The 25,231-nt window shown below is 50.3% G+C and overlaps 12 protein-coding genes across 12 annotated transcripts; 5 read left to right on the plus strand and 7 right to left on the minus strand.

Moving 5' to 3' along the window:
* Positions 1-231: 231 nt before the first annotated feature.
* Positions 232-738, plus strand: LTR64_006055 (uncharacterized protein; the record flags this gene model as incomplete). The annotated part of the gene is made up of 2 exons (XM_064900390.1): positions 232-373; positions 437-738. 2 exons carry the CDS (start codon positions 232-234, stop codon positions 736-738), a joined length of 444 nt encoding a protein of 147 aa, XP_064753702.1.
* A 72-nt stretch (positions 739-810) lies between these two features.
* On the minus strand, positions 811-3,179 carry IML2 (Mitochondrial outer membrane protein iml2; the record flags this gene model as incomplete). Its single annotated transcript, XM_064900391.1, has 2 exons — positions 811-1,465; positions 1,516-3,179. The coding sequence occupies 2 exons, from the start codon at positions 3,177-3,179 to the stop codon at positions 811-813; spliced, it is 2,319 nt and encodes a 772-aa protein (XP_064753703.1).
* A 773-nt stretch (positions 3,180-3,952) lies between these two features.
* Positions 3,953-4,353, plus strand: SEM1 (26S proteasome complex subunit; the record flags this gene model as incomplete). Its single annotated transcript, XM_064900392.1, has 3 exons — positions 3,953-4,100; positions 4,164-4,266; positions 4,317-4,353. 3 exons carry the CDS (start codon positions 3,953-3,955, stop codon positions 4,351-4,353), a joined length of 288 nt encoding a protein of 95 aa, XP_064753704.1.
* Positions 4,354-4,555: 202 nt separating this feature from the next.
* Positions 4,556-5,855, minus strand: PGK1 (phosphoglycerate kinase; the record flags this gene model as incomplete). The annotated part of the gene is made up of 2 exons (XM_064900393.1): positions 4,556-5,743; positions 5,790-5,855. 2 exons carry the CDS (start codon positions 5,853-5,855, stop codon positions 4,556-4,558), a joined length of 1,254 nt encoding a protein of 417 aa, XP_064753705.1.
* A 1,114-nt stretch (positions 5,856-6,969) lies between these two features.
* LTR64_006059 (uncharacterized protein) lies at positions 6,970-7,703 on the plus strand (the record flags this gene model as incomplete). The annotated part of the gene is made up of 2 exons (XM_064900394.1): positions 6,970-7,053; positions 7,107-7,703. The coding sequence occupies 2 exons, from the start codon at positions 6,970-6,972 to the stop codon at positions 7,701-7,703; spliced, it is 681 nt and encodes a 226-aa protein (XP_064753706.1).
* An 878-nt stretch (positions 7,704-8,581) lies between these two features.
* On the minus strand, positions 8,582-8,947 carry LTR64_006060 (uncharacterized protein; the record flags this gene model as incomplete). The annotated part of the gene is made up of 1 exon (XM_064900395.1): positions 8,582-8,947. One exon carries the CDS (start codon positions 8,945-8,947, stop codon positions 8,582-8,584), a length of 366 nt encoding a protein of 121 aa, XP_064753707.1.
* Positions 8,948-9,616: 669 nt separating this feature from the next.
* Positions 9,617-10,872, minus strand: LTR64_006061 (uncharacterized protein; the record flags this gene model as incomplete). Its single annotated transcript, XM_064900396.1, has 2 exons — positions 9,617-10,656; positions 10,713-10,872. The coding sequence occupies 2 exons, from the start codon at positions 10,870-10,872 to the stop codon at positions 9,617-9,619; spliced, it is 1,200 nt and encodes a 399-aa protein (XP_064753708.1).
* Positions 10,873-11,331: 459 nt separating this feature from the next.
* Positions 11,332-13,629, minus strand: LTR64_006062 (uncharacterized protein; the record flags this gene model as incomplete). The annotated part of the gene is made up of 2 exons (XM_064900397.1): positions 11,332-11,939; positions 12,066-13,629. The coding sequence occupies 2 exons, from the start codon at positions 13,627-13,629 to the stop codon at positions 11,332-11,334; spliced, it is 2,172 nt and encodes a 723-aa protein (XP_064753709.1).
* A 1,475-nt stretch (positions 13,630-15,104) lies between these two features.
* On the plus strand, positions 15,105-16,696 carry LTR64_006063 (uncharacterized protein; the record flags this gene model as incomplete). Its single annotated transcript, XM_064900398.1, has 2 exons — positions 15,105-15,305; positions 15,356-16,696. 2 exons carry the CDS (start codon positions 15,105-15,107, stop codon positions 16,694-16,696), a joined length of 1,542 nt encoding a protein of 513 aa, XP_064753710.1.
* A 72-nt stretch (positions 16,697-16,768) lies between these two features.
* kri1 (Kinetochore protein Spc24) lies at positions 16,769-18,661 on the minus strand (the record flags this gene model as incomplete). Its single annotated transcript, XM_064900399.1, has 1 exon — positions 16,769-18,661. One exon carries the CDS (start codon positions 18,659-18,661, stop codon positions 16,769-16,771), a length of 1,893 nt encoding a protein of 630 aa, XP_064753711.1.
* Positions 18,662-19,024: 363 nt separating this feature from the next.
* On the plus strand, positions 19,025-23,326 carry SIP3 (SNF1-interacting protein; the record flags this gene model as incomplete). Its single annotated transcript, XM_064900400.1, has 1 exon — positions 19,025-23,326. The coding sequence occupies one exon, from the start codon at positions 19,025-19,027 to the stop codon at positions 23,324-23,326; it is 4,302 nt and encodes a 1,433-aa protein (XP_064753712.1).
* Positions 23,327-23,766: 440 nt separating this feature from the next.
* Positions 23,767-24,924, minus strand: LTR64_006066 (uncharacterized protein; the record flags this gene model as incomplete). Its single annotated transcript, XM_064900401.1, has 1 exon — positions 23,767-24,924. One exon carries the CDS (start codon positions 24,922-24,924, stop codon positions 23,767-23,769), a length of 1,158 nt encoding a protein of 385 aa, XP_064753713.1.
* Between the last annotated feature and the right edge of the window lie 307 nt (positions 24,925-25,231).

Consider the following 25,231-nt stretch of genomic DNA (forward strand, 5'->3'; position numbering starts at 1 on the left):
CTGAATCAGCTAGCGATGCACGATGTCAATAGTGGATCCGAGGTGTCCGATGTCGTCGCTCGCCACGCCCTGAGATGTGAGTCAATATGTCGCGTGCCTACTAGTAGACATGTACAAGGCATGACATGCGCCTTCCAAGCTCGGTAGTGAAAGGAAAAGGTGAACGTATGGCTCGACGAAGCCAAACTCGCCAGTAAACGAATATTTGACAACTGGTTCCGATCATCGAAAATGTCACGCACTTTCACTATTGAACCTGCCCACTCAGACCATGATCTTCAAGCTACGGTTGAGCTGATATACGAATACGTGAAGTGGCTTGACCTTGACATTTCGTTTCAGAACTTCGATGCCGAGATAGCTGAAATGCCTGGTAAATACAAACCACCAACCGGAGCACTGTTTCTTGCTAGAGGAGACGATGGAAATGCAATAGGTTGTGTGGCATTGCGGCCTCTGGGCCCTCAGATCTGTGAGGTGAAGCGACTCTGGGTCCGTAATGCTGCCAAAGGGCTTGGTGTTGGCAAGGCGTTGGTGGCAGCTGCTATCAAAGTTGGCAAGCAACTGGGCTACCAGAAGATTCGGCTCGATACTCTTTCCAAGATGGCTGCTGCACTAGGCTTATATCAATCCTTCGGATTCGTCGAAATTGAGCCGTACTACCAGACACCACTCCCAAACACACATTTCCTAGAGCTTGATCTTACTCGATGTTCGGTTGGAAGCACCGACGCTTAGTTCCTTCCAGCAGATAACAATGAAAACGTGGCCATCGGACGCAGATTTGACGACCTTCAAAAATTTGTAGATCTATGCTACACCGTTCCGTGCCTCCCACTTTCCAATCGCGCCCAGGGCGGCAGTAATCTTCATTCCTATCCTGGCATCAAGCTCGTAGGAGCCCCAGTTCTTTGCTGTCTCGACGTGCTTCCTAGCGCTGGCGACATGCACACGATCGGCCACAATCTCTGCGTTAGATGCACTCTGCTGGTTCGCAGATGGTCCAGCGAGGCTGGTGCCAAACCTCACAATGTACTCGTTGCGTTGCTGCCACGAGTTTACTGCATGCTCGTAATACGAGGCTGGTGCTGCCCACGTGTCCATACCAGGAGCTGAGAAGGCACTCTTGTCGTGGACGAAGACATTTTCTTCCAGTATTGCCTGTGCTTTTTTATGCTGTCGTAGATTGCGATAAATAGTGGCACGGAGCAGTGTAGCCACAGTTTGCGCATCGATACCCTGCTTGTCCCAGTGTGGGCTCTGCTCTGCTCGCTCGAGGTTCTGCAGACTCTTTTGTAGTTGGGACTCGTTCATCTTCTTGTATCCGTTCCAGAGGAAGATCGATTCTTCAATAGGTGGTACACCAACTGCATCGAGGAAGGAGCAGCCCCAAGCGGCAGAGTTTGCTGTCCACTTGTTGACCTTTCTTTGCACAAATAGGTCAAAAGGCAACTGTCGGCCCATCCTAGTTGGGAAGTTAGTCACATGCTTGCTTTGCACATCAAAATTACTTACATTTTCTTCTTGCCCACAAAGGAGGGCGCCTTCTTGATGTGCTCTTCCGCCAATGTCGCAAGTTTCTGTGCTTCGGCAGCATTGCCTTCCGCAGCCAAATCCCGCGATCTTTGCAAAAGTGCAGCTCCGGCCACGAAATAGTATAGTGCTTGCGACCATGCATTCAGCTCAACGCATTCCAGGAAGGATTCTGCGCACAATTCGTAGTGGTGCGAATTCTGAGCATTCAAGCTCTTCTCAAAAACCTGTAGTGCTTGCAACTGCTTCATGTCGCTTTTGCCAGCGCGTCCTAGCAGTTCTAGTGCTCTGTCGATATCTCGACCAGCGGCAGCCATCCTTGCCTCTTCGATCATCCAGAGATGACTATCTGGGTATCTGTTCCTCATTTCCGCTAACAGGCCTTTGAGCCTGTCGGAAGGATAACCTTCAACTTGGTCCATGAGTGGTACGCTAGGATCAGGATCTGAATAGATATCGCAGAATCCAATAAGTCCGTTATACCAGCCGAAAAGAACCAATGCCGCCATGCCACCGTTGACATTGGAGAATCTGCTTGCCTGCCACAACATACGCATGCCTTTCTCGCGGTTTCCACGAAAGCCGATCACAGCAAGCACCTTTGCAAAGGTAGGCGGTATTACAGAAATCATGAGTGATATGATGCCGAACATGAGATTGGTCCCAGAGTGTATGAAGACGTCCAATGAGTTCTTGAATACTTGGTCGTCGGCTTCGATCTCTATCAGCCCAAATTTACTGCCACCAGTTGTTGTTCGTGATAGAGGAGGACGGGAGCCCATTTCCGATGGTGTGGGTGAAGTGCCAAGCAGGTTTGAGTTCACGTCTAGACGCTGAAGTTTCTGGTCCAGGTCATCTCCAAAGTCCTGCCGAGGGCCAGATTTTCCGAGATGACCTTCGTACTTCTGCGTTACTGGATGTTGAGAGTGATTCTCATCCGCCTCGACGAACTCGTCAGAATCTGGAGACTCTGTCCTGTTCGAGGTCATGGCGTTTCTAAGTCCAGATGGCTTTGCAGGCTGTGATTGTACTGGAGGCTCCACGATGATAGGATTAGTATTTGAGTGTGCAGAATGCAGAGATGTCAAACTCTCTTTGGATGCCATATGCGAGCCTTGCAAGCTCTGTACAGCTCTAGCTTGCATGTACTTCTGCTCCTGGGCCATCAAGCTCTCCAAAATCATGTATGCCTTTCTCATCTTGTAAAATCCCTTGAGTGATTCTGTCAGGCTCTCGTTCAATACACCCACCACGGCACTCATGATCTGCGCCTCAGCTTGGCACAGAAGAAACTCGGCACCCTTGTCGTAGATGTTGGACTGGAAGGCACTCGTATCGTGTTGTGCTTTGTAATAGTAAGTATAGGCACTGTTTTCAGCCTCTGCTAACAGCTGTGTGGCTTCCTTCATGACCTCCTGCTCGAAACCTAACGTGGATTTCATAAAGCCCAATGTGCCTTTGGAAAGTTTGTGAAATGCTGAATCGCCCCCTTTAAGAGCTTCCTCAGCACCCACGATATCGTCGTTCATGATCTTCTCTGCTGCACGGAGAGCCAAGTCCATGTTCTGAGCTTCTGCTTGCAAGTCTAGCCTCTCGTGAGAGACAGTCGCCTTGCCACGGCTTAGCCATTTTCCAAAGACCGACATTGTGAGACAAAAGTTGATGAGAAGTCTAAGAAGTTACAAAACGTTGTAGCCTTAAAAAAAGAAGCCTCGGACGCCTTAGACCTTTTCCGCAGATAAGGTGATGAACACAGAACGCAGATTGTAATGAACACAAGCTCAAAGTTGGCAAACGTCAAGTTGGAATACGATCTTTAGAGCGGTGTTGGCATGGTTAAACACTTCCACTATCTTGAAAATCATGTCAGAGTTCAGGGCGCTATAGAACCAAAGTATATTGAGCGGTATTGAGTAATTGTTACGGAACACACGTGCCACAGAGGGGCTCAAGAGTGCCCAGGAGCTGTAACGGGTTTGTGAGGCACGGCATCGTCATCGAGTAGGCTTAACTCCTTGGGGATGACAACAGTGAGAACACGGCACACTTGTGGAGAGCACATGCAGATCTGCTGGCGGGAACTGTGGTCCGAGAAGGTCGTCTCGATTGCCCCTGCATGGGATGGGTGAAATTCGTGGACATAGTAGCCGGACTATCAACTTCGTTGCTGGCGGATCAAAGGTCAGAGTACCTAAGCTTACAGAATTAAGGACGACCCCGCTAGCTCGTAGGCGATGTTTGTAGACGTGGTCGCCCGTAGCCTGACCGAATTGTTGTACATCCATCAATACACACTCCACACGGGACTCTGATTGCAAAAGGCAAATCGGCGCACTACCAGACTGCGCGTACAATAACGTGAAAGGTCAAGAAACGAGTACAACACCTGCGCGAACTACCGATATCCCCAACCAGCAATATGGCCTCAGGTGGCTCTTCAGTGCCGACAGAGAAACTACAGGACAAGAAAGCGAACGAGCCAGATCCAGCAGCCGCGTCGAAACCTGTAGAAAAAGCGCCAGCCCTGCTTGAAGATGACGATGAGTTTGAGGATTTTCCTGTAGACGGTATGCACGGAAACAAACATAGTTAGCAGAAGGGGCGCAGGGACTGACACTGTTCTATTGCAGATTGGGAACAAGAAGACGCCGCAATGCCTAGCGGAACGACACATCTCTGGGAGGAGAGCTGGGACGATGACGACGAGAACGATGATTTCAGCAAAGCATTAAGGTACGAGACATCTACTATATTTCAGCACTGTTTTATTGACCGTTGGGCAGGGAAGAGCTCAAGAAGACAAGTGAGGGAAACAAGTGAAACTCTTGGATTTCTACGTTCTAGAAGCATGACTAGTGTTGACGGAAGATTTCATTGCGAAGTGCAGCGCGCAGCAGGTTATCAGAGAGGAGCAATTCAAAAGATATGCATTTTCTAACAATGGACCATCGACTGGAACTACAACTTCGATTTGCTGGTTGCTTGCTTAATCAATTCCTCTAGCCGCACAAGACCTCCTTGATTACTTACTGGAAAGTGCTGAGACTCCTGGAAGCTCTTTGCCCTCGAGCAGTTCCAGACTGGCGCCGCCACCAGTAGAAACATGGCTGAGCTTCTCCTCAACACCATACTTGGCAGCAACAGTAGCTGTGTCACCACCGCCAATGATCACAATCTTACCGTTGCTTGCAGCCTGCACAGCGGCGTCCATCGTAGCTTTTGTGCCATTGGCGAACTTGTCGAATTCGAACACGCCTGGTGGGCCATTCCACAAGACGGTAGCTGATTCATCGATAGCCTGTTTGAACAGTTTAATGCTCTCTTCACCACAATCGAGACCCATCCAGCCATCAGGGACACCCTCACTGTCAGTGGCCTTGCCGGTTTGTGCGTCCTTGTCGAACTTGTCGGCTGTGATATAGTCTACAGGCAATACAATTTTCACGTTGTTCTTCTTTGCCTTTTCGACGAGTTCAGCGCACTTCTCGCTTCCGGCTTGGTCAAACAGACTGTTGCCAATCTTGACGTTCTCCAGGGTCTTCTTAAAGGTAAAAGCCATACCACCGCAGATGATCAACGTATTGACCTTGTCCAGCAGATTGTCAATGAGCTGAATCTTGTCCGAGACCTTGGCACCACCAAGTATAGCCAGGAATGGTCGCTTGGGATTTTCCAGCGCTTGGGCGAAGTAGTCAAGCTCTTTCTTCATGAGGTAGCCAGAAGCCTTTTGTGGTAAGTCAACACCGACCATGGAGCTGTGAGCACGATGAGCGGTGCCAAAAGCATCGTTGATGTAGACATCCCCAAGAGCAGTCAGGCCCTTTCGGAATTTCTCGACATCAGCCTTGTCGGCCTTAACCTTCTTGCCATCTGCGTCCTTGCTACTGCCCTCTTCTTCGACGTGGAATCGCAGGTTCTCAAGGAGGATGACCTGACCACCACTAGCTTCACTGACGACCTTTTCCACGTCTGGTCCAACGCAGTCATCTGTGAAGGTCACTTTCTTTCCTAGTTTCTCTTCCAAGACTGATACCACTGGCTTGAGACTGTATTTCGCATTACGCTTGCCGTCAGGTCGGCCTAGGTGGGACATGAGGATAACTGCTTTTGCACCATTGTCGATTGCATATTTGATGGTAGGCAGAGCACCCTCGATTCGTTGAGGGTTTGTTACGTTCTTATCTGAGTCTAGGGGTACATTGAAGTCGACCTGTCTGGTTAGTGAGCTGTCAAAGTGGTTGCTCGAGGTTTCATACTCTGATAAGTACTCGTTTGTCCTTGAGGTCAACGTCCTCTATAGAGAGCTTGTTAGACAAAGACATGTTTGTGTAGCGAACTTCACGTGTCCAAACAGAGATTGTAGGTATTTAAAACTTGTGTAAGTGGAGGGAAGAGGGCTTGATCAGGCTCATAAGAATTTGGTACGGGCAGTTATGGCTTTGGTGGGGTTTGCAGCAGCTGCGACTGAAGTACGTCAATTTGCATCTTCGGGTTGAGTAGGCTCAGGCTGAAAACGTGACTTTCAGTGCTCGCAGTACATTTTCGCAGACGTGACCATCAGGAGCTGCGATTCGGATACAGCCATGCTTCGGATAGTGCATTGATCGTTTGGATCATATGGCACGGAAAAGATTCGAGCTGTATCCTGTACTGTATCCTGTGCACGAAATTCGCGGTAGAGGGTCGCCGACTGTGCATGAATTGGTGTCATGTCCATGCAATCTCGTAGGACAAATCAACTTTCGAGACTTTAAGAGCTGCCGACATCGTTCTGTGATGGCAGTCCAAATTGAGAAGTTCAAATTGAATAAACCTGAGAAGGGACTTTGATAGTACTCGGCGGTGAGCAAGAAGCTCGTGCCCCAAAACTCCTCGCTTAGGCCTGCGACGCCGCCAGCTTTCTAGGCGGGATTCAAGGCCTTATCCACCGAACTTGTGGCTAGATTGACTTTCGCAATGCCGCATTCTGAATGGCTGGAGGACAACGAACCAGAGCCAGCCTGAACTCGATGATCATGTGGATCAACAACAGCTTGTACTACGTTGCAGACATTATCAGAGCCTCAAATCCACTTCTTGGTACACCGTGACAGCCATACACGACCGTGCGAGCACACTTAACCTCAGGGCGAGTTTAGATATTGCCGTCGCTCCACCTCCGCGCCAGCCTATCTGCCCGAAGCCCCTTTGGCGTCACTAGTCGAGACCCTTGACGACATCAATCAGCCGTAATCGACCTCATTTTATTGCGCACCTTACTACTGCCGTCTCGTATCCTCCCTGCGACATGCTTGAAGGACGTCGGCGAGGCCTGTTACAGAAAGCGAACCAAACGTGGATTTATGGGCGTCTTGTTTGTCTAGATTCCCCCAGTCTGAGGCCTTCCTACTTACTGCGTTGCAGCCATTATTACATACAATAGTATTCCTTATCGAAATGGTTCTGGTCGGACGTCTCATAGCCAAATTCAACAGCTACTATGACAAGCGACCACTCCTTACCACGATGGTCACCAACGCCGTACGTTCGAAGCATAGCCATATGATTGCATGACACCGACTGACAACAGACAGATCTTGGGAGGCATAGCAGATACAAGCGCACAATTGATAACATCCTACAGGACTCGCGCAGCGATGTTACCGACACATAATCGTCCATCCTTGATCTCAGACGGCATAGAACTCGGCGACGTTAACGAGAAACCTGCTCGCTTGTCGCCAGACCTACACCCAGCGTCATCCGGACCACAACCCTTCGATTTCGAGCGCACGATACGCTTCATGTCCTACGGCTTCATCATGACACCCGTACAGTTCCAGTGGTTCGGCCTCCTTACACGTTTCTTCCCTATGACCGCAACTTCTACCACAATCCCTGTCCTGAAGCGTGTGGCATGCGACCAGTTCATCTTTGCACCCGCCGGATTATGTTGCTTCTTTACCTTCATGACAGTTGCAGAAGGAGGTGGAAAGAGACAAGTTATCAAGAAGTTTCAGGACATTTACATTCCTACACTAAAGGCGAACTGGCTGATTTGGCCCGCTGTACAACTCCTGAACTTTCGAGTCGTGCCACTTCGATTCCAAATTCCTTTTGTGAGCACGATTGGTATTGCTTGGACAGCCTACTTGAGTATCTCGAACTCGGCGGAGGATGAAGCCTTGTGATGTGAGGAGGGCTCAAGGATAGAACGAATAGGTCTTGCATTTGAATGATAAAGAAACTGCATAGCGAAGCGCATTCAAGCATTTTTATGGTTCTGGCGTGGATGAAATGGCTTGGATAGATGGCAATGGACGACTTAGCAAATCCTAACTGCGTACGGTCAGTACTCACTGAGTACTTTCTATCAGATGACCTAGCACAATTTCTTCCCGCAAACTGCCAAAGGTCGAGATATTAATCAGTTTCCCAGGTACTAATCTATTCATGCCACTCTGTGTTCGGTTTCTCGCGCCTTACCAGAATGTTCGCCTGCAATCAACAGAATATGGTGGTCGGGCTTGCCACTACAAGAGAAATGTTTGTATTCACGCTCTACTCTGCATCATTTCGTCGGTCCTGTTGTCCAACAATTCGCTTTCGGTATCGCTCTAAACATGAACGGACATAGAACGATATGCATCTGAAACGTCCAGTCCTCACAGTGTATTTTTCATTGTTGCTAATGCCTTACCTGCAGCTGTTGGCTTGCCCGATATGGACTGATTTCCGGTTAGTACAAGCAGTATAATCACAGTAGAGAAGAGGGACCGGAAACAAAACCTTATGGCTGACCATTGCAATGTGATATCTAACTCCATGCTTGAACCGGTTGTTTGCAAGATACAAAACTTTGCGCTTCTTCTCACCACAAGCTCGACTCATGTGTTTTGTATCCTTATCGTGCCACGAGAGCCTCCGAACCATTCCGTACGCAAGCCTTATCGTCCGCCTGGTTGGTAACAACGACCGACAATGTCCCTTCTTCCACCTGATATTGATTTTGTATTGGTAAACCGCACCACGACCTCCTGCCTCCTATCGTATGTTCTCACTCATCCATCTATAAGAAAGCAGCAGCGCCGATAGCACCAAATCCGATAAAGGCAGCTTGCGCGATGGGCACAGCTGTAGCAGGAGCGAAGGCAGCTGCCTGAGCAGTACCGCAGCCAGGGGTGTTGCATGGCTGAGTGCCAGTCGAGGTTGTTGAAGTTTCAGTGGCTCTTTGAGCGGTACCGCAGCCGGGAGAGTTGCACAGATTGGTGCCCGTTTCTGTGGTCGTAGTTTCGGTAGCTCTCTGAGCAGTGCCGCAACCTGGGTAGTTGCACATCGAGGTTTCTGTTGCGCTTGTAGAGGTGACTTCTTGTGCGAGAGATGGTGCGATCAAAGCCATGGCGGCGATGAAGACCGAGAAGGTTGTGAGCTGCATATTGGCGATTTTGGAAGAGGTGAAGTTTGGATAATGCAGTGGATTATAGTGTTCGTGACCGACAGACTGCAGACGCGACTGATAAGCTGCAGATGTGATACGGAAGTGAAGGAGGGGAAATGAAATGGAATGGATATTGGTAGTTTTGTAGCTGCGCTCATGCGTCTAGGGTGTCGCAGGTCGTACTTGCCGCGTCGATCGGCATCCTCCTTGCACATTAAATGGCCAATCCGCTCGTGACTGAAAGCGACGGCCCAATCACGGCGATCCATCTTGCGGGATAGGCTTATTGGCTTTCACTCAAAGCTCTCGGCTTAAAAACCACTAAATCTCTCACAATCTCATCAGTCCAAGTGGTGCTTGAAGCCGACACCAGCGGATGAGCTAGCTTGGAAAACATGAGTGAGGATTCCACCTGCTTGACCGATGTTACAGGCGAATTCATGTTCTACTTGTGTACTAACCATCCGAAAATGCCGGAGGTGTTCTCACAGAGTCGTGCCTTCCTAAGTTCTTCTTACAACCTCGATCGAAACTCTGGCACACAGTTGTCACCTTCGTCTCTCCTCCTGCCACGTATTACAACATGCCTTGCTTGATCAATTTCACTTCTGACTCGTCATCTGAATTCAACAACCATCAAACCACCCTGCAGGTACATCTGCACACTCACATTGCACCGTCGTTCATGCTAGGTCGAACAGTATCCTCACTCATGGCATCTGTCCAACGAGCTCGCAGCTCTTCTGGTAATGCAGACCATCCAGGCCTCGCACTCCAGATCTCCAGAGGACCGCTACTGCGTCGACGTACCTCAATCCTATCCTGATCGTCTATGCTTGAGATTTCGACCAGCTTCTGAAGGATATTCCGCAGCTTGCTTATTGTCTCTGTGTTCTCTGTCTCCCATGCCTTGACCCCAGCTTTGACGTTTCTGATGGAACGATTGTGCTTCTCGAATGTACCAAATACATGAATGGCAGTCATCAGGTTAGGAGTTCGTCTGAGCCACAATCGTGGGAGCTGATATCCTCGAGCCGGATCGCGTTGGTTATAGGATGCGCGAGTTTCGATGCTAACCAAGGCATCGTGTGGAATATCGCATCCTCCGCTCAAAAGCGTAAGTGAAGCTGTTGAGGTGGGCACCTTTTCTTGCGCAGCTGTACTTGAGCAGCCTGCTTCTGTTTTTTCCTCATGCTTTTCACTCGCTTCACATGCGGGTTGTCGACTCTGGAATTCATGCAGCTTGTCTGGCAAGTATGCGTCACATTCTCCCCTCACAACACATTTGAAGCCAGCAAGATCATATCTAAGAACACGCTGATGTGAGTTCGAATTCTTGGCGTCGCCTTCCCAGATGGTATAAGCCTTCGCAAAAGCTCGGTTGTAGCCTCTTGAGACACCGAAGTCGATATCTGTTACAAAAGTCTGACGAACAAGGAACAGAGTCTTTCCAATACGTTGGACAGAGAACCTAAAGTCTCGCTCGATATCACTGACGAAATAGAGGAGGCTAGTAAAGGTATTACCACAGCCAAAGACGTCGACTTCAACGTCTGAATACGATGGTCTTGTATGGAGCAGTGCTCGAACTGCTGGCTCTGGCGGGTAGGCAGAATAGTGCTCGGAACTTGCGTCGTTGACCTTGCTTCCTTCGTCTCTCCTCAGTTTCGTGTCCCGGCTCGGTTCTGTATACTTTGGTGGACAACCTGCAAGGATTGTTCAGTTCTATTTCAATGGTTGCGTTTCAGCCCGAACAACTTACCTGGTATCAGGATGGTAGGACTTTCTGCGTTCAACCAGTTGAAGGAGGTCAAAACCTCGACACCAGCGATAACTGAAGGCTTGCCATTTTCGACAATGCTTGGAATTTCAGCAGAGGATATGCTATGGATCTTGCGCGGACCCGGAACTACATGCCCCATGGTCGAGCCAAATGTCGTGGTAAGTCTTGATCAACTTGGAACAACAACCCGACAGCAAAATCAGTATTGAAAAGAAGCAAACAACAGAACTTTCTACAAGCTTCGTGGTAATACTGCTTCAGCGGAGTGATAGATGCGTTTTGTCCACCAGCACTCTGTTGCTACAAAGAATGCTACTGTCACCTGCGGGCACCTTGCCGACGTTAAAACATTGTTTTGACATGGCGCCAACATTTGAAGACAAGCTCTACAAGGCGAGAGCCAGTTATCATATCAGACATGGTAACAGGAGGAAGTCTGAATGCGAGTTCGAATGACGGAGCTTACTGGTATGCCCTGGTCATACTACAAGCTCTTCGAAAATTCTTGATACAAGTGCCACATCAATAAATTTAACGCCAGCAAAATTGATTCCTTCAACTCAGACCGCCGAGCAGATGATAGTACATGTCAGTGACCCTACAGGAAGATATTGACGTTCTTTACACGCCTCTCCTCACACGCCTGACAAGCAGCTCTCTCTTCTATCTTCGGTCCGAAACCCTTCCTCTTCTCCTTCTCAGTCAGCTCAACCTCGAACTCTCTGACAAAGAAGCGGCCTTCATCACCGAAGTCGCCTCCGCAATCGCAGCACACGAAGCAGGCATCGTGCCACTTACCGCCCAATGCCTCTATGGTCATCTCATTCAGAATAGGTTGCCGGCATGATCTACACCTTGACGATGTTCGCTTCGTGTGACACGACACGCAGTAAGGATAATTGTTGTGCTCAACAAAGGGACTCTCTGAGGTGAAGGGGTCACCGCACTCTGCGCAGAAGAAATGGTCCTGATGGTAGTGTCGTCCTAGAGCTAGAACCACAGCGCCTTCGATAGGGGTTTTGCAGTTGTGACATCGTGGGGAGAAGAGTTCGTGGTAGTCAAGGTGACAGAAGAAGCGTAGGTCTTCGTTGCCTTTGACATGTACCTGGATCTCCTTATCGGCCGGGTCGAGTTGGGGAAAGGCAGCTTGATATCGCTCGAAACGAGCATTTTCTGGTTCGGGATAGAACGAAACACACTCCAAGCCTGTAGAACAGTGATAACACGTGAAGCATTCGGGATGGAATCGTGCTCTTTGGTCTTTAGCAACAGATCCCGAGGCAGTCACAATGCGACCAGATATTGGGAGAGAGCAAGCAGTACATGTTACACCTAAGCCTGTGACAGATGTTGGTGTTCTGGAGAGCCAGGGAACGCGTGAGGCCGCCTCGGACTTTGTTGGCCTCGAAGCTGGTAGCTTAGAGGGTGAAGATTGTGTATGCATAGGTGGAAGAGGTCTGCTGGAGCTGCTGCTGTTTGGTATATTGATTGTAGGTAGAGGTCGACTTGGTAATATTTCTGGCTCAATAGTGATCGCAGGAATTGACGACTGAGGCGAATCTTCTTCCGGTAGATTGATCTGAGGTATAGACATTTGTGCCGGCCTCTGCGCTGTGGTGTCTGGGACGTCAACTGATGGCTCGACTATTAGAGGTGGAGGTTGCACACATACAGCAGGAACAGCTCCGGTCTCGCGCTGAAGTGCTGGACTTCTTGGATCTTCCATGATCGTGATCTCAGGGACGTCGGGTTCAGGCTGTATAGGATACGACCTACTGCCATCCTCTTTGCGTGCTCGTGGTCTTTCCGTGTCCTGGCTGTTCCGTGGAGAATCCGATCCTGGTTTCCACTTTGGATCAAAGCTGACAATAGGTCGACCTAACCTATCACTTACAGCAGTAGGTGTAGGCAGATTTGGGCTTCGATCACTCTTCCTCATACTCGTTGCAGCTCTGATATCGTCACTTCGGATTTCTATTCCGTCCTTGTATCTCGGACTGTCGTCGAGTTCGACCTCTGGCTCCTTGATGGGTGTTTTAGGAAGAGCACGGGTAAAGATATATCCTGCGTTTTGTGTTTGACTTGGGTCACTCTTGTGCATTTCGGTTCTGTTAAGTCTTGCGCTGCTCAGGAGGGGGTCGGTAAAAGACTTCTCGGGCAGAGGCCTGGTCCCTCGAGGTATCGAGTTGGTCTGACAAGACCGTAAAGGAAGCTCTTGCTTGAGAGGCGGTTCGACTACTGGTTTTGACTCTTCGGGCTCTTCGTAGATCTCGTCTTCTGGATTTCTGAACACTCCTTTGCTTGAACCGCTACTGACCTGGCGTTTACCACTGACCTTCCGCATACCCCTTTGCAGAATTGTTTCGCGGGCAGGACCGGCCCTATTCATCTGCGGCAAGGATGTAGGTGTCTCGGTCTTTTGTCCTCCTCTTAACCAGGGGAGCCGTTGCCTCTGGCTGTTTGTCGGTGCCATCGGGCCTCCAGAGGCTGATCGGGAATCTGGCATGGCAGCCACGACCATCCTTGTAGGTTTCATAGCATGAGCGAACTCACCTTGCTTTAGTTGATCCAGATCAGGGTTCCTATACGCAGCTGTTTTCTCAACCTCGGCAAGAGATGGGTTCTGGTGCTTCCATACAAGATCCGCAGCTTCGCTCTTCGCAGCATTATGTATTCTTTGCTCATCGTCCTTCTGATCGATCTTCTCCAAGGTGCGACGTAATTGATGTGCTTCCATGCGCTCTTTTTTCCTCGCATCGGACTCTTCATAGGTCTCTTCCGAGACTGTCGCCGATGGAGACTTTGTCATGATACGAGCATGTAGCATTGTCGAATTAGCTGAGTTGACCAAAGGTGTGCCTTTCTGGCTGTTCAAGGAGCCGAAGGAGCTGGACATGGGCATTGAAGCACGGTGTGCTAGCTTCCTCTCCCTCGTTCCCACACTTCTATCTTCTGGATGTTCGACAGCTGAATGAAGTGACAGAGAGGATTCGGGTCGTGGTGGACCATCTTGGGCAGGTACGGGAAGTGGCCTGGCTGGAAGAGGACGTGAACCGCTCGGTCGAGATGGACGATTGGTTCGAAGATCGGCAAGGTAAGAGGCTGAAGCCAAATGTGAGTATACAGACTCCCAAGGAGGACTTCGTGGTGCCATGACTCTTCAATCATGTCAGGCTCATACCTTTTTTATCAAGACTCATACAAGTCGGCTGTGGTGGAGAAACTTTTCTGCCTCCTAGACTGCTGCTTTTGCTGTGTAACATTGTCATCTGAGCTGGTTGGAGGTTGTTACGATGTCGGCTGAACAAGGTCTTCGGTAAACATGGCACGGACTGGCATTAGATCTAGGAATGGTAAGAACATCAATACGGTTCGCTCTGATGGTAAGGCATTGAGAGTGAATGTAGTCAGCCACAAAGCCAGTATGACTGCGCTCGTACATTTCCATAATGCCTTGCTTCATCGAGACTTTTCGTGTGGACAGCTGGTTGCACAGGACAACGAGGATTAAAGTGGGTCAAGTTCACTCGCTTATCTTTGCGCGTATAATTTGAACAGACATTCATCTCTCTTGGGCATTCTTCACAGGCGTTCTGAGACGGATGTGCGTGCTTCTCTCGAGCATCTAGGACGTTCAACTCATGGCGCGTTATTATTGGCAGCGCCTTGTATAGAAGCAGCGTCCAGGAACGCGACTTCTCGTTCTGTCGATCAAGCAACTGTCCACAGACATCCATAGACCCGGAAATGCGGCACAGCAAGCCTCCACATTTGTTGGGGTTTTATTGCCCAATTTCTTGCACCCGAATGTACGATGATCCGGCCAGTACTCATATTGGGGACACAACTTCGGTGAGCTCTGGCACGGCGACTTTTGCGGATTGCACGTCTTCGCGCATCGACTTCCTCTGTTGAAACACGGACAGAACCTGCCCCAGAATTTCAAGGACACATATTTTCCTGATTGGGTGCGCGAGCTATCCTTTACTGTGGAGGATACAATGGACATGCCCGACGCCCTCGGTTCATGCTTGACATACTCCACTAACCATGGGTGACCGCCCGTTCTTTTGCTGCTCGTTTGAAGCGAAAATGAAGCCAACAAGAGACGATCCCAGGATTTACACTTGCGCTTGATGACTGATCCATCAACATCTTGTTCCGCGTCAAGCTGATGTCGGCAGCTGGTCTTACTAATATACTAGACGTATACTGAGGATCGATCTAGCGTGCCGGAAGTCTCAAAATCCCCACAACGAACAACGAAGGCAGACAACACGAAAGATGTTATGAGTGTCGAACTACCTCGCAGGAGTACAGTACCTTTCAGTCATCTACTGTGACCCGACATATGCAGCACCAGCACACAGCATGGCAGTGAAGAAGGCAAGTGCCATGCGCAATTCACTCTCGAACAAAGTCAATTCAAATGAAACTCCAACGGCACACCCTTCAACAAGCGCCGATGATGATGTGGAAAGCTCATCGCCCAAGCCGTTAGATGTACCCCCTGACGGCGGCTTCGGCTGGGTCTGTGTGGCTTGCAGCTTTTGGATCAACGCTTGCACATGGGTAAGGAACTCCAATATCCTATACCGTTCTTCACAGCTGACACAACGAAGGGTATCAATTCCACATATGCCGTCTTCCTGGCCTATTACCTATCTCACGACTATTTCCCAAATACATCCGCCCTCGCATATGCCTTCATCGGTGGTCTGTCGATCTCACTAGCTATGTTTGTCGCCCCGGTCGCCACGAAGGTTACCAAAACCTATGGTACCAAGGTCACTCTGCACATCGGTATCTTCTTGGAGACATTGTCTCTGATCGGCGCCTCGTTTGCCACCAAAAAGTATCAGCTGGTCCTTGCGCAAGGGATATGCTTCGGCCTGGGCATGGGCTTCCTCTTCGTGGGAAGTGTTGGTATCATTCCTCAATGGTTCACCAAGCGACGTTCTATCGCCAATGCGGTCTCTGCCGCCGGAAGCGGCTGTGGAGGGCTGATATGGTCACTCTCGACACAAGCTATGATCGACAAGCTAGGTCTACCATGGGCGTTTCGCATCCTTGGAATCCTCTCCTGTACGATCAATCTTATTTGCAGCAACATCATCAAGGATCGCAACGCACAAGTTGGTGCTAAGAACAAGTCTTTCGACTGGGATCTACTCAAGCGGCCCGAGTTCTGGCTAGTACAGCTATGGTCCTGGTTCTCTATGTTTGGCTACGTTACAGTTTTGTTCTCTCTGCCAGCTTATGCCCGTCAAATCGGCCTATCAGCCCAACAAGGTTCAATTGTGGGCGCCATTTTCAACTTGGGCCAGATGCTGGGCCGCCCATGTATCGGGCTCGCATCTGATAGATGGGGCCGTATAAATCTTGCGTCAATTTCGACAGCTTTGTGCGGTGTCTTTTGCTTGGTATTTTGGATTCCCACAGAAGTCGTGCCGTCCTCCTTCGGACTTTTGCTGTTCTTCTCTATCGTTGGCGGTGCGCTCGCTGGCACGTTCTGGACCACGATTGCTGCTGTGGCTGCTGAGGTCGTTGGTCTTGCGGATCTCGGTAGTGCTCTATCGTGGACTTGGTTGATAATGGTACTGCCTGTGACTTGTGCAGAGCCTATCGCATTGGAAATCCGACGTGCCCCTGGAATGGATTTTGTGTATATCTACGCACAAATCTTCTGTGCGCTTTCATATATTGCTGGCGGGCTTGTTGTATGGGTTCTGCGGGGCTGGAAGATTGGGGAAATAGAGGAGCTGGAAAGATTGAAGGGGCTAAACGAACAGAGGATGCAGCACACCGCTTCCGCAGGTGGTGACGAGAAGGGTCCGCGGTTGGAGGACGACGAGCCTTTGGACGTACCATTGACGCAGGTCATTTCCATCGCTAGTGCGAGGAAGCAAGGCTGGAAACCGAGAGACTTGTTTAGGAGAATGATCAAACCCAAGATCGTATAGCAAGGATGTTATCCACATCTTGAACTTAATTATCAACTTCTCAGGATCTGTGTATATACTGCTTCAAACTGCTCAGGCAGTCAGCACAACTCCATCAGTCTTTGTTTTCTTCCTCCGTCTACCTTTCTTCTTCTTCCCACCTTCCCTAATATCCACACCTCCCACCTCATCATCACTCTCTGCAGCTCGAGCCTCACCATCCTCCCTATCCTGACCATCGTTATCCACATCCCTCGGACCCTCCTCATCCCCAAACGTATCCATCCTCCACTTCCTCAACCTAGCCTTCTTCCCCAATCTCTTCCAATCCTTCTGTTTCTTCTCCTCCTCCCTCCAACTCGCCAGCTTCTTCAACCCAGCAAATTGATTGAGTGCACTATCGTCAGCAAGCAGGATATCACGAGACGTCAGACCGAAGGACTGTGGACTCGTCTCGCGGTATCTGAACCCAGCGGATTTTTGACGCGACGAGGCGGGGAGGGCGTGGTCGAGGTCGAGTTGCATTTGGTCGGTGACGAGGGCTTCGATTATGCGGCGTTCGCGGCGGGTTTCTTTCTGGGTGGCGATGCGTTCTTGTTTTTTGGATTTTGATTTGGGTTTCTGTTTTGTTGCTGGGGTTTGATTGTTGTTGTCGTTGTCGTCGTCATCGGAGAGACTGAAGTTAGCAGCTTCTTCGTCTTCCTCTTGGAAGTCAGGGATGATGTCTTTGATATCGATGTCGTCGTCGAATTTTGGTTTGTGTGGTTTCTTGTGTTTCTTTGTTGTGGGGTTGTTGTCTTGTTCGCCGTCGAGGCTGGCGTCGCTGAGCTCGTCGTCCTGTTCGGCATAGTATTGGTCTCCGAAGCGCTTTTGCATTTCGTCCTCCCACTTCGCGTCGTCCCATTCGTCGTCGATGAAGCGAGACCAGTCTTCAGGTTTCAAATCAGTTGAGCGAAGGCCTGCAGCTTGCTTGATTCGCTTCACTTTCTGCTCGACCTCGTCCATGCGCAGCTTCTTTAGCCGTGCTTTCTCGTCTCGTATCTCCTGCTTGGCTGCTTCTTTCGCAGCCTTTTCAGCGTCTCGCATCTTCTTCCTGCTGTTCTTGTCCTCTCGTCGGACGGAGAACTTGGCTGCTGTATCTCGGGCATAACTTCTGAGTGCCTCATTCGATTTTTCTGGGTTCTCAAAGCGCATGTTGTAGGCTTCTTCGAATTCTTCTGCTCTTTTTTCCTCTTCCTCATCGTCGGACTCGAAAGGATGTAACTCGGCTCTGTCTGTGGGTACCCATGCTCGCGCAGCCATGAAGTTGGAAAGAAAGGTTTCAGGATCTCTGTCAGCAGTCTCTACGTCCGGGATGACGGCGGATTGCGTAGGCACCTCGGGTTTGCTCTTGCGAACTAGAAGGCCACCCTCTTCGTCCGAGTCCTCATCAGAGCTGGCATTTGCCGCAGCGTGCATTTCGCTAACTATGGATTTCTTGAGTTGGTCCTGTTGTTGATTGTAGGACAGAGGTTGGTCCTCCTGCTCCTCATGTTTGACACCGTTCAACAGATTCTCACGATGGTAGTCTCTTAAATACACCGGCTTCTCTTTCTTTTGCTTCTCCACCTCCAGTTCCTGATCGGCATCTGCATAAAATTTTACTGACGTATCGTATACTCGAGGATCTTTGGACTTGATCGCCTCCAAGGTAGCCATAATCTCGTTATCCAGTGCAGCGGTTGCAAACTCGCCTTCGTCATCCTCGTCTTCGGATGAACTTGAAGACTCACTGTCAGAGCCATTGTTGTCCTCATCACCTCGCTTGCGCTTCCGCGACGACTTGCCCAGCTTTTCTTCCAATTTCTGTAGTTCTTCTCTCTTCTTGTTGTGCTCAAATCTTTTTGCGAAGTCCTGGTTGACCTTCAAATCGTTACTGACCTCGGCACCACCAGCCTCGCTGTCAGAGCTGTCGGGTTCACTGTCACTCAGCAGTGCCCTCGCCATGACTCGAGCAGTATTGACAGTAAGAAGTGTGCTTTCGCCAAACTCGAGTAGTACTTTACGAGAATCTCCAATTTTGCTAATGTGACGAACTTTTTTGCAGATGCGGCTGGTGGATACTACACAGCGGCGGCTCGGAACAGATGATTACGGGGTCAAGATGGCCTCAGCGCCACCCCGTAGGACGTGTTATTGGTCAGGCTTGGGCCTATTTCTGCAGGGCTCATCGCGCCTAAACACGCGACGTTGGAACGGCACGTTCAGATCGACGAGCGAGGCCATTGTAACGGTACTCGATCTCTCAGGCTGTCGTGTACTGTTCGCGACAACGCAGTATGGTTGCAAGCTACAGAGGACGACCTTAAAATGGAGGTGGCAAAGTCGTTACCGTTGCCAGCAGCGGTCCCAAAAGAGCCGTCTCGCAAGCTGGCTCCTACAGAAGATCTCATCGAGGTGGGCAGGTTGATCAATCTGATCCCCGTTGGCTTGAAAGAGGCTGCTATTGATTCTCCTACAAGCCGAGCAACTATCCAGCATTATACTGAGCAGATCGACTTGCTCGAGAAATGGCTCGACGATTACCTAAAGGCCACCAACAGGCTCGTTGCCGAACATGTTGCCCTCGAGAACATCATCAACAACTTCACACAATGCGCCGTTATCCCTACCGCCGTCTCCGAGACCATGCTCGACCACGACTACAGCGTACTGGCTATGAGAAAGTATGCTGAGGGAGCCAAGGACTACTGGATGAGCATGGTCACTGTTATCAAAAGGCTGCCCTCACTAGTGTGCGAACCAATCCGTCTGTTTCAGTCCAACGAGCTCAAGGTCTTCAGAGAGACAAGAAAGAGCATTGACCATTGGCAGAAGCAATATGATACTTTACACTCCAAGTACATGGCTCTGGGCAGATACAAAGAACCATCCTCAATCAGAGAAGAGGCCTTTCAGCTGCACGAAACGAGAAAGCAATATTTGAGAGCTGTTATGGATCTGTTCCAGACGACTCCTCAATTCAGATTCAAACTGGATAAACTGCTCGTCCGGATATTCAGCGATCAGTGGAGGGAGATGCGCCAGGCGAGAGATAATACCGCTACCACTTTCCAAAAGAGCGCTGCAGATATGGACAGAGTCAGAGGCTGGATTCGAGAGATGGAGAACAGTGAAAGTAGCTTTCAGAGGGAGTTGGCCGCTGCCCGGAAGCAGCTTGAAGAAGAGGCTGAAATCACTACCAGGCCTTCTCGTGAGCTGGATGACTATTCGGCTTATTCCTTGCAACATACCACTGGCCATTCTCACACAGCCAGCACCGCCGGTGCTGCTCTGACCAGATCGCCAGCAAAGGCAACCTTTAAGAATGGTGAACGAGCTGGCTGGCTCTTTCTGAGGACCTATTCTGGCAAGCCTACCCGTACTGTTTGGCTCAAGCGCTGGGCTTTTGTCCGCAACGGTGTCTTTGGCTGGCTTGTTCACGACCCAAGACTCGGTGGTGTCGAAGAGAGTGAGAGGTTGGGTGTGCTTCTGTGCGCTGTAAGATCTGCTCCTCAGGAAGAGCGCCGCTTCTGCTTCGAGCTCAAAACAAACAGAAACACTATACTCCTTCAGGCCGAGACTCAGGCAGATCTCACTGCTTGGATTGCTGCTTTCGAAGCTGCCAAGGCTAAAGCTGTCCATGATCCTGCTTCAAGTGACAGTCTGACTTCTGGCACCTCAACCAGCGACCCTGCTTTCTCTATTTCTGCTCCTCCGGTGCCTGAATTTGGTACGTCCGTTTTGGCTTCCACCGAACCTGGAGCAACAGACGACATGGCTCTACAGCATTCGAGCACGCTCCCTCTCCCCGGTTCTGACGATCGAAGAGGAAGTTTTGATGTCTCGAGAAGAGGGACTGGCGTTGACGAAACTCAACGAGATCATGCAAGCCGTATTATGTCCAAGCTCGACCTCAGCAGACGTGCGCCGACTACTCCCCAGCTTTCTGCCTCCCCGAGCACATCTAACCCTGCCGGCGGCATTGCCAGTTTGATAGCAGCAAGCCATGGTTCTATGCCTGTCGGCCCGAGCATACCTCTCGTACGGTCTGATGATCCTTTGACGCCCAAGCACGCTAAATCTGCCTTCACCCTTGCTTTGAGGGACATGCCACCTAGCACTCTCGCCCCTTCAACGCTTGCCAATGCTCCAGCACCAACGAGCTTGAGCAAAGCTGCTGTGGCTGTCTCAGGAGAACTTGGCATCCGGGGAAGTGTCACAGGCAGATACGGTATTCCGAATGCAGTCCTTGCCAATACTTGGGGCAGCTCAAACTCGAGCTTTGTTAATCGCTTTGATCGTAGTGAGCTCAGGGTCGTCTCGGACCACAAGCCAACCTTGCAAGCTAGTCCTCTTCTGCTGCCGTCCGGGTCACCTCCAAAATCCAACTCACCGATCAGAGCTACTGTCCGAAGTACTGACACACAATCTGCAGACCTAGCACTTCCACTCCCAAGTATACCGAGGGGTCGTACTCCGTCGCCAACAAAGCGCCACAGAAATACAATCAGCTTTGACAAGAACATATCTCGTCTCAGCAAGGATTCTGCTTTACCTGATTTCCCCAACTACTATCCCCTCCAACTAAAGACACAAGATGCACAATTCAGGCTACTCTTTCCGAACGTGCGACGCGATGAGAGGTTAACCATGGTCTTTAGAGCGACATGGAACCCGAGTGGTCAACAGGATTTTCCTGGTCGCGCCTATGTCACGACGAAAGAGTTGTACTTCTATAGCAATCATTTCGGTCTTGTCCTAACATCCGGCATCTCTCTATCATCAGTAGACGAAGTTACGGCTGCTCCTGGCAAAGATTGTGACTTCCTGTTTGTGCACTTCAAAGAGCAATCGTCAAGTGGTACCACTCGTATCACCATCAAGACGTTCCTTGAGCCACTAAAGCTTTTGCAAAGACGATTGAACTATCTGGTGAAGAACAGCCAAGCTGAAGAACCACAGTCGCTAGAAGAAGTCATCAAGCAACTCATGAGACTGGAGACTGAAGTCGTGAAGCGTACACCCAGTTCAGATAGCTGGGAGAATATCTCGGGAGATACTCCTGTTGATGCTCACGGCGGCAACCGACCTAGAGCGGTCAGTGAATACCGAGCCCCGACTCGTATAGACCATGGGCTTTATGGATCGCTCGACGAAAGATCAGCATTCAAACTACCTGCACAGCCTGTCAAATATGTGCCACCAGGCTACAACCGTCTCGCTGTCGAGCGCGAATACGACATCTCTCCTAAAGCACTCTTCCATGTTATGTTTGGCGATCGATCAGCCTTGTGGCAGCTCTTACAGCACGAGCGGCGAGCACGGGATCTGAAACAAGGACCTTGGTCTCCCATCTCAGAGGACAGTCCTGGTCGTCTGGGTCGAGAGTTCAGCTTCAGTATTCCTCTTGCAGGAACGTTCGGTCGTGAACGGATGCGCGGGGTCAGAGACTATCAGACAATAGATGTGATGAACGAACACCTCTGCTACGTGGTCACAGACCGACGAACCCCTTGGCATCTGCCCTTCCAGTCCGCCTATCGCTTGATCTCCAAGATAGTGATTACACACGTTGCAAAGACGAAATGTAAGCTCGCGATCTACATCCGCGTCGACTGGTCAGCCGATCCATGGGTACCTGGCATCAACAGAATCATTGAACAACACGCTCTTGACGATTTAGACCTCGATGCTCAGGACCTCACCGACCTGGTAACTGATCAAGTTCGGCGCCTAGGCTTTCATTCACGCACCAAGAAAGCAATCCAGATATTCGGACAAGTCGGACACAGCAGTGAGATAACACAATTGCACATCGAGAAGAGTGCCTACAACATCGAAATGCGGCGATCACCCCAGCGTCGTACGCTAGTCCGCCTCTTCATAGAAGACCTGACGAGTGCAGCTCAACGCTGGATCGGCAGTATCATGCAGGCCATCCTCGATTTCGCCGCCTGGCTAAACAAGACCATGTCAGCAAACAGTCTCATACTCGCCCTCCTCGCCATCACCGTGCTATACAGCTCATTCTTCACCCTCCGCGACAGCTGGGCATGGTACAACGAGCGGAACACCGCCAACTTCATGCGCCGTCTCGGCGTTACCCCAGATAACGTAATGGGTCGAGCCATCTACCTCTCCGACCTCGACGTCGCCATGGCAAGCACAGGATCCCTCCCCTCCATCGACACAAACGTCTGCTACAGCGTCTTCCACGACGATTACCTCAACCCTTCCACCTCCGACCCCTTCCTCCACTCCCATCTACACCTCAGCGAACCATCTCCCTCCTCACCACAAACCGCGATCGCTCACCGCCTCCACCTAACGCGCGAGAACCTAGCACTAAAAAGACACGATCTCATCGTCGCAATGCGCGTCGTCAACTCCATCGAGCGAGAGGTCATCGTCGGCGAATACGAGAAATTCGCCATCGCGGAGCATAGGCGCTGTAAGGCTATTGAACCCATTTTTGATGCGAACGGGACTAGTAGTAGTGGCGGTGGTAAAGCGCTTGTTGCGGGGACTGGTGGGAGTAAGAAGGAGCAGGCGAGGTTGTTGGAGTGGTATGCGGAGTATTGTGGGAGTTGTGGGAGGGAAGCTGAGAGAATTAGGAGTGAGAGTCTGTAAGTTTGGATGGGGGGCGACGAGGTGGATTGGAGGTGTGGAGTGAGTGGGTATGTTTTGACGACGCGATACGAATTTGATGGCATTTCATCTTTGGCATTATGTATGATTTTGATGATACCCTTTGACATTGAGTTGAATCAGGAATTTAGGCCGAGCTCCCTTTCTTTGAGCTTCACCAGCTGACCTCCGGATTGGTGAGGAGGGCGGCAATGGTGATAGCGATAGACATATATTTTAATTAGGATATACCTACACTCACAAGACTTCAGCGTTCTAGCAATGTTTCAGACATACCAAGAAACTAACCTGGTATACTCTGGAGTCTTCTCAATGTTTGACTCGGACGTTGGCTGTGTTCACGAGCGTGCCCTAGACTCGACTGAAATCAGCTTCGTGCATCTCTCTCAACTCTTGATGGCTTTGGCGCTCCGCAAGCAGGCTCAAACATCACTAAACCCAATACACCCTCCTTTCACGCCCAGTCCCTTGTCAGCAACAGCCCAAACCCAAGCTCGTCCAGCCTCTCCATCATACAAGCTAGCAAATCTATCCGTATGTCCGGCTTCCTGGAGCCATCCATTCTGCTCCAAGGAGTCCGCTGTCATCAGGCTCAGAAAAGTCTCGAATCGTTCCTGGTCATCTAGAGCCAGGGCGTTACCTGCGATACCGTGGCAAAGACAGGGATCCTTAGTCAACAATCCCCTTTCCCAGATTGTGTCTTGTGCAATTTGCATTGCGTGTGTGATGTGCTTGTGCACTTTCGTCCTATCGCTGAAATGCCCTAAGATAGGCTGTAGAGCGATGACGAAACCTGGTGCACCGTGACAGAACTGTACTAGTTCATCGTGATATGGTGGATTTGAGGATGGGAAGTTTCCACTTGGGTATTGTGTTGCGAGGGTTTGTTCGAGGGCGTCTGTCAGTAATTCTGATGTGCTAGGGTCGGATAGGATGCATTGCGAAATGATGCCTATGGTGCCGTGCGCTGCGCCGAGATATTCCTTCCCATGCCACGTCCATGGCAAAGGCACTTCTGCGATCCGCTTGGTGGTTTTCTTCATTGTGCTGGTGAGTCTATCGACTGTACTGGTGTGGTTGGATTTTGCAAAGTGTCTCCTGCAGGCTCGAAGGAAGAAGAGATATCCTGCTCGTCCGTAGAGCCACTCGTTGCTCCCGTCATTGCTGGCGTCGTTGATGATATTCTCGTACGCACACAGTTTCTCCGCGAGACTGGTGTCGTTCAAGATCAGGCTGCTTACCGCCGTGTGAGCAAGTGTCTCGTTTGCAATTCCGCAATGGCTGGCATCTGGGTTGTGTTTCTTGACATGGTTCCCTAGTGCTAAGTAAGCTTCAGCCCACTCCAACAAAGATTGTTGCTTGAACTCGAGATCAGGGTGGAGCTCGGATAGGCGATAGAACAAGTATGCTATGCCTGTAGGGCCGCTGTACAAGCCGCTGAATCTCCAACCTGTTGAGCAGGTCGCCACGGGTGGGTTGTAGATATTGATGCGACCTAGCGAAGCAAGGAGCTCGGTGTGGTAATCTAGGTGTGAGAGTGGACTGCCAGGGTTCTGATAATAGCGTGCTTCCGGTGGCATATTGGCAGTTGTGACTGGACGAGAGTAGTGGAAACAACGTTACACTTCGTATGGTGTTGGGTTAATGATTTACCTATAAGTGGTTCAACAGGCATGAGCTGTTTGATGCTCTTATCAGTCAGTTGTTGTTGAGAGAAAGATGCTGTAGTGAAACGTCAGCCTGTCTGGATGTCATCTGGTGGACAGTATATCATCCAAACATGATGGAAGAGTACGGACGGAGGGGGGTATCGTAGCAGGAATGACGTGAATAAAATAGCATGATAACGCGGCAGGTGTGTGCCAGTAAAACACAAGTCTTTCTATT

This window comes from Lithohypha guttulata (genome assembly GCF_036872675.1).
Source record: "Lithohypha guttulata strain CCFEE 5908 chromosome Unknown scaffold_4, whole genome shotgun sequence".
Lineage (NCBI taxonomy): Eukaryota > Fungi > Ascomycota > Eurotiomycetes > Chaetothyriales > Trichomeriaceae > Lithohypha > Lithohypha guttulata.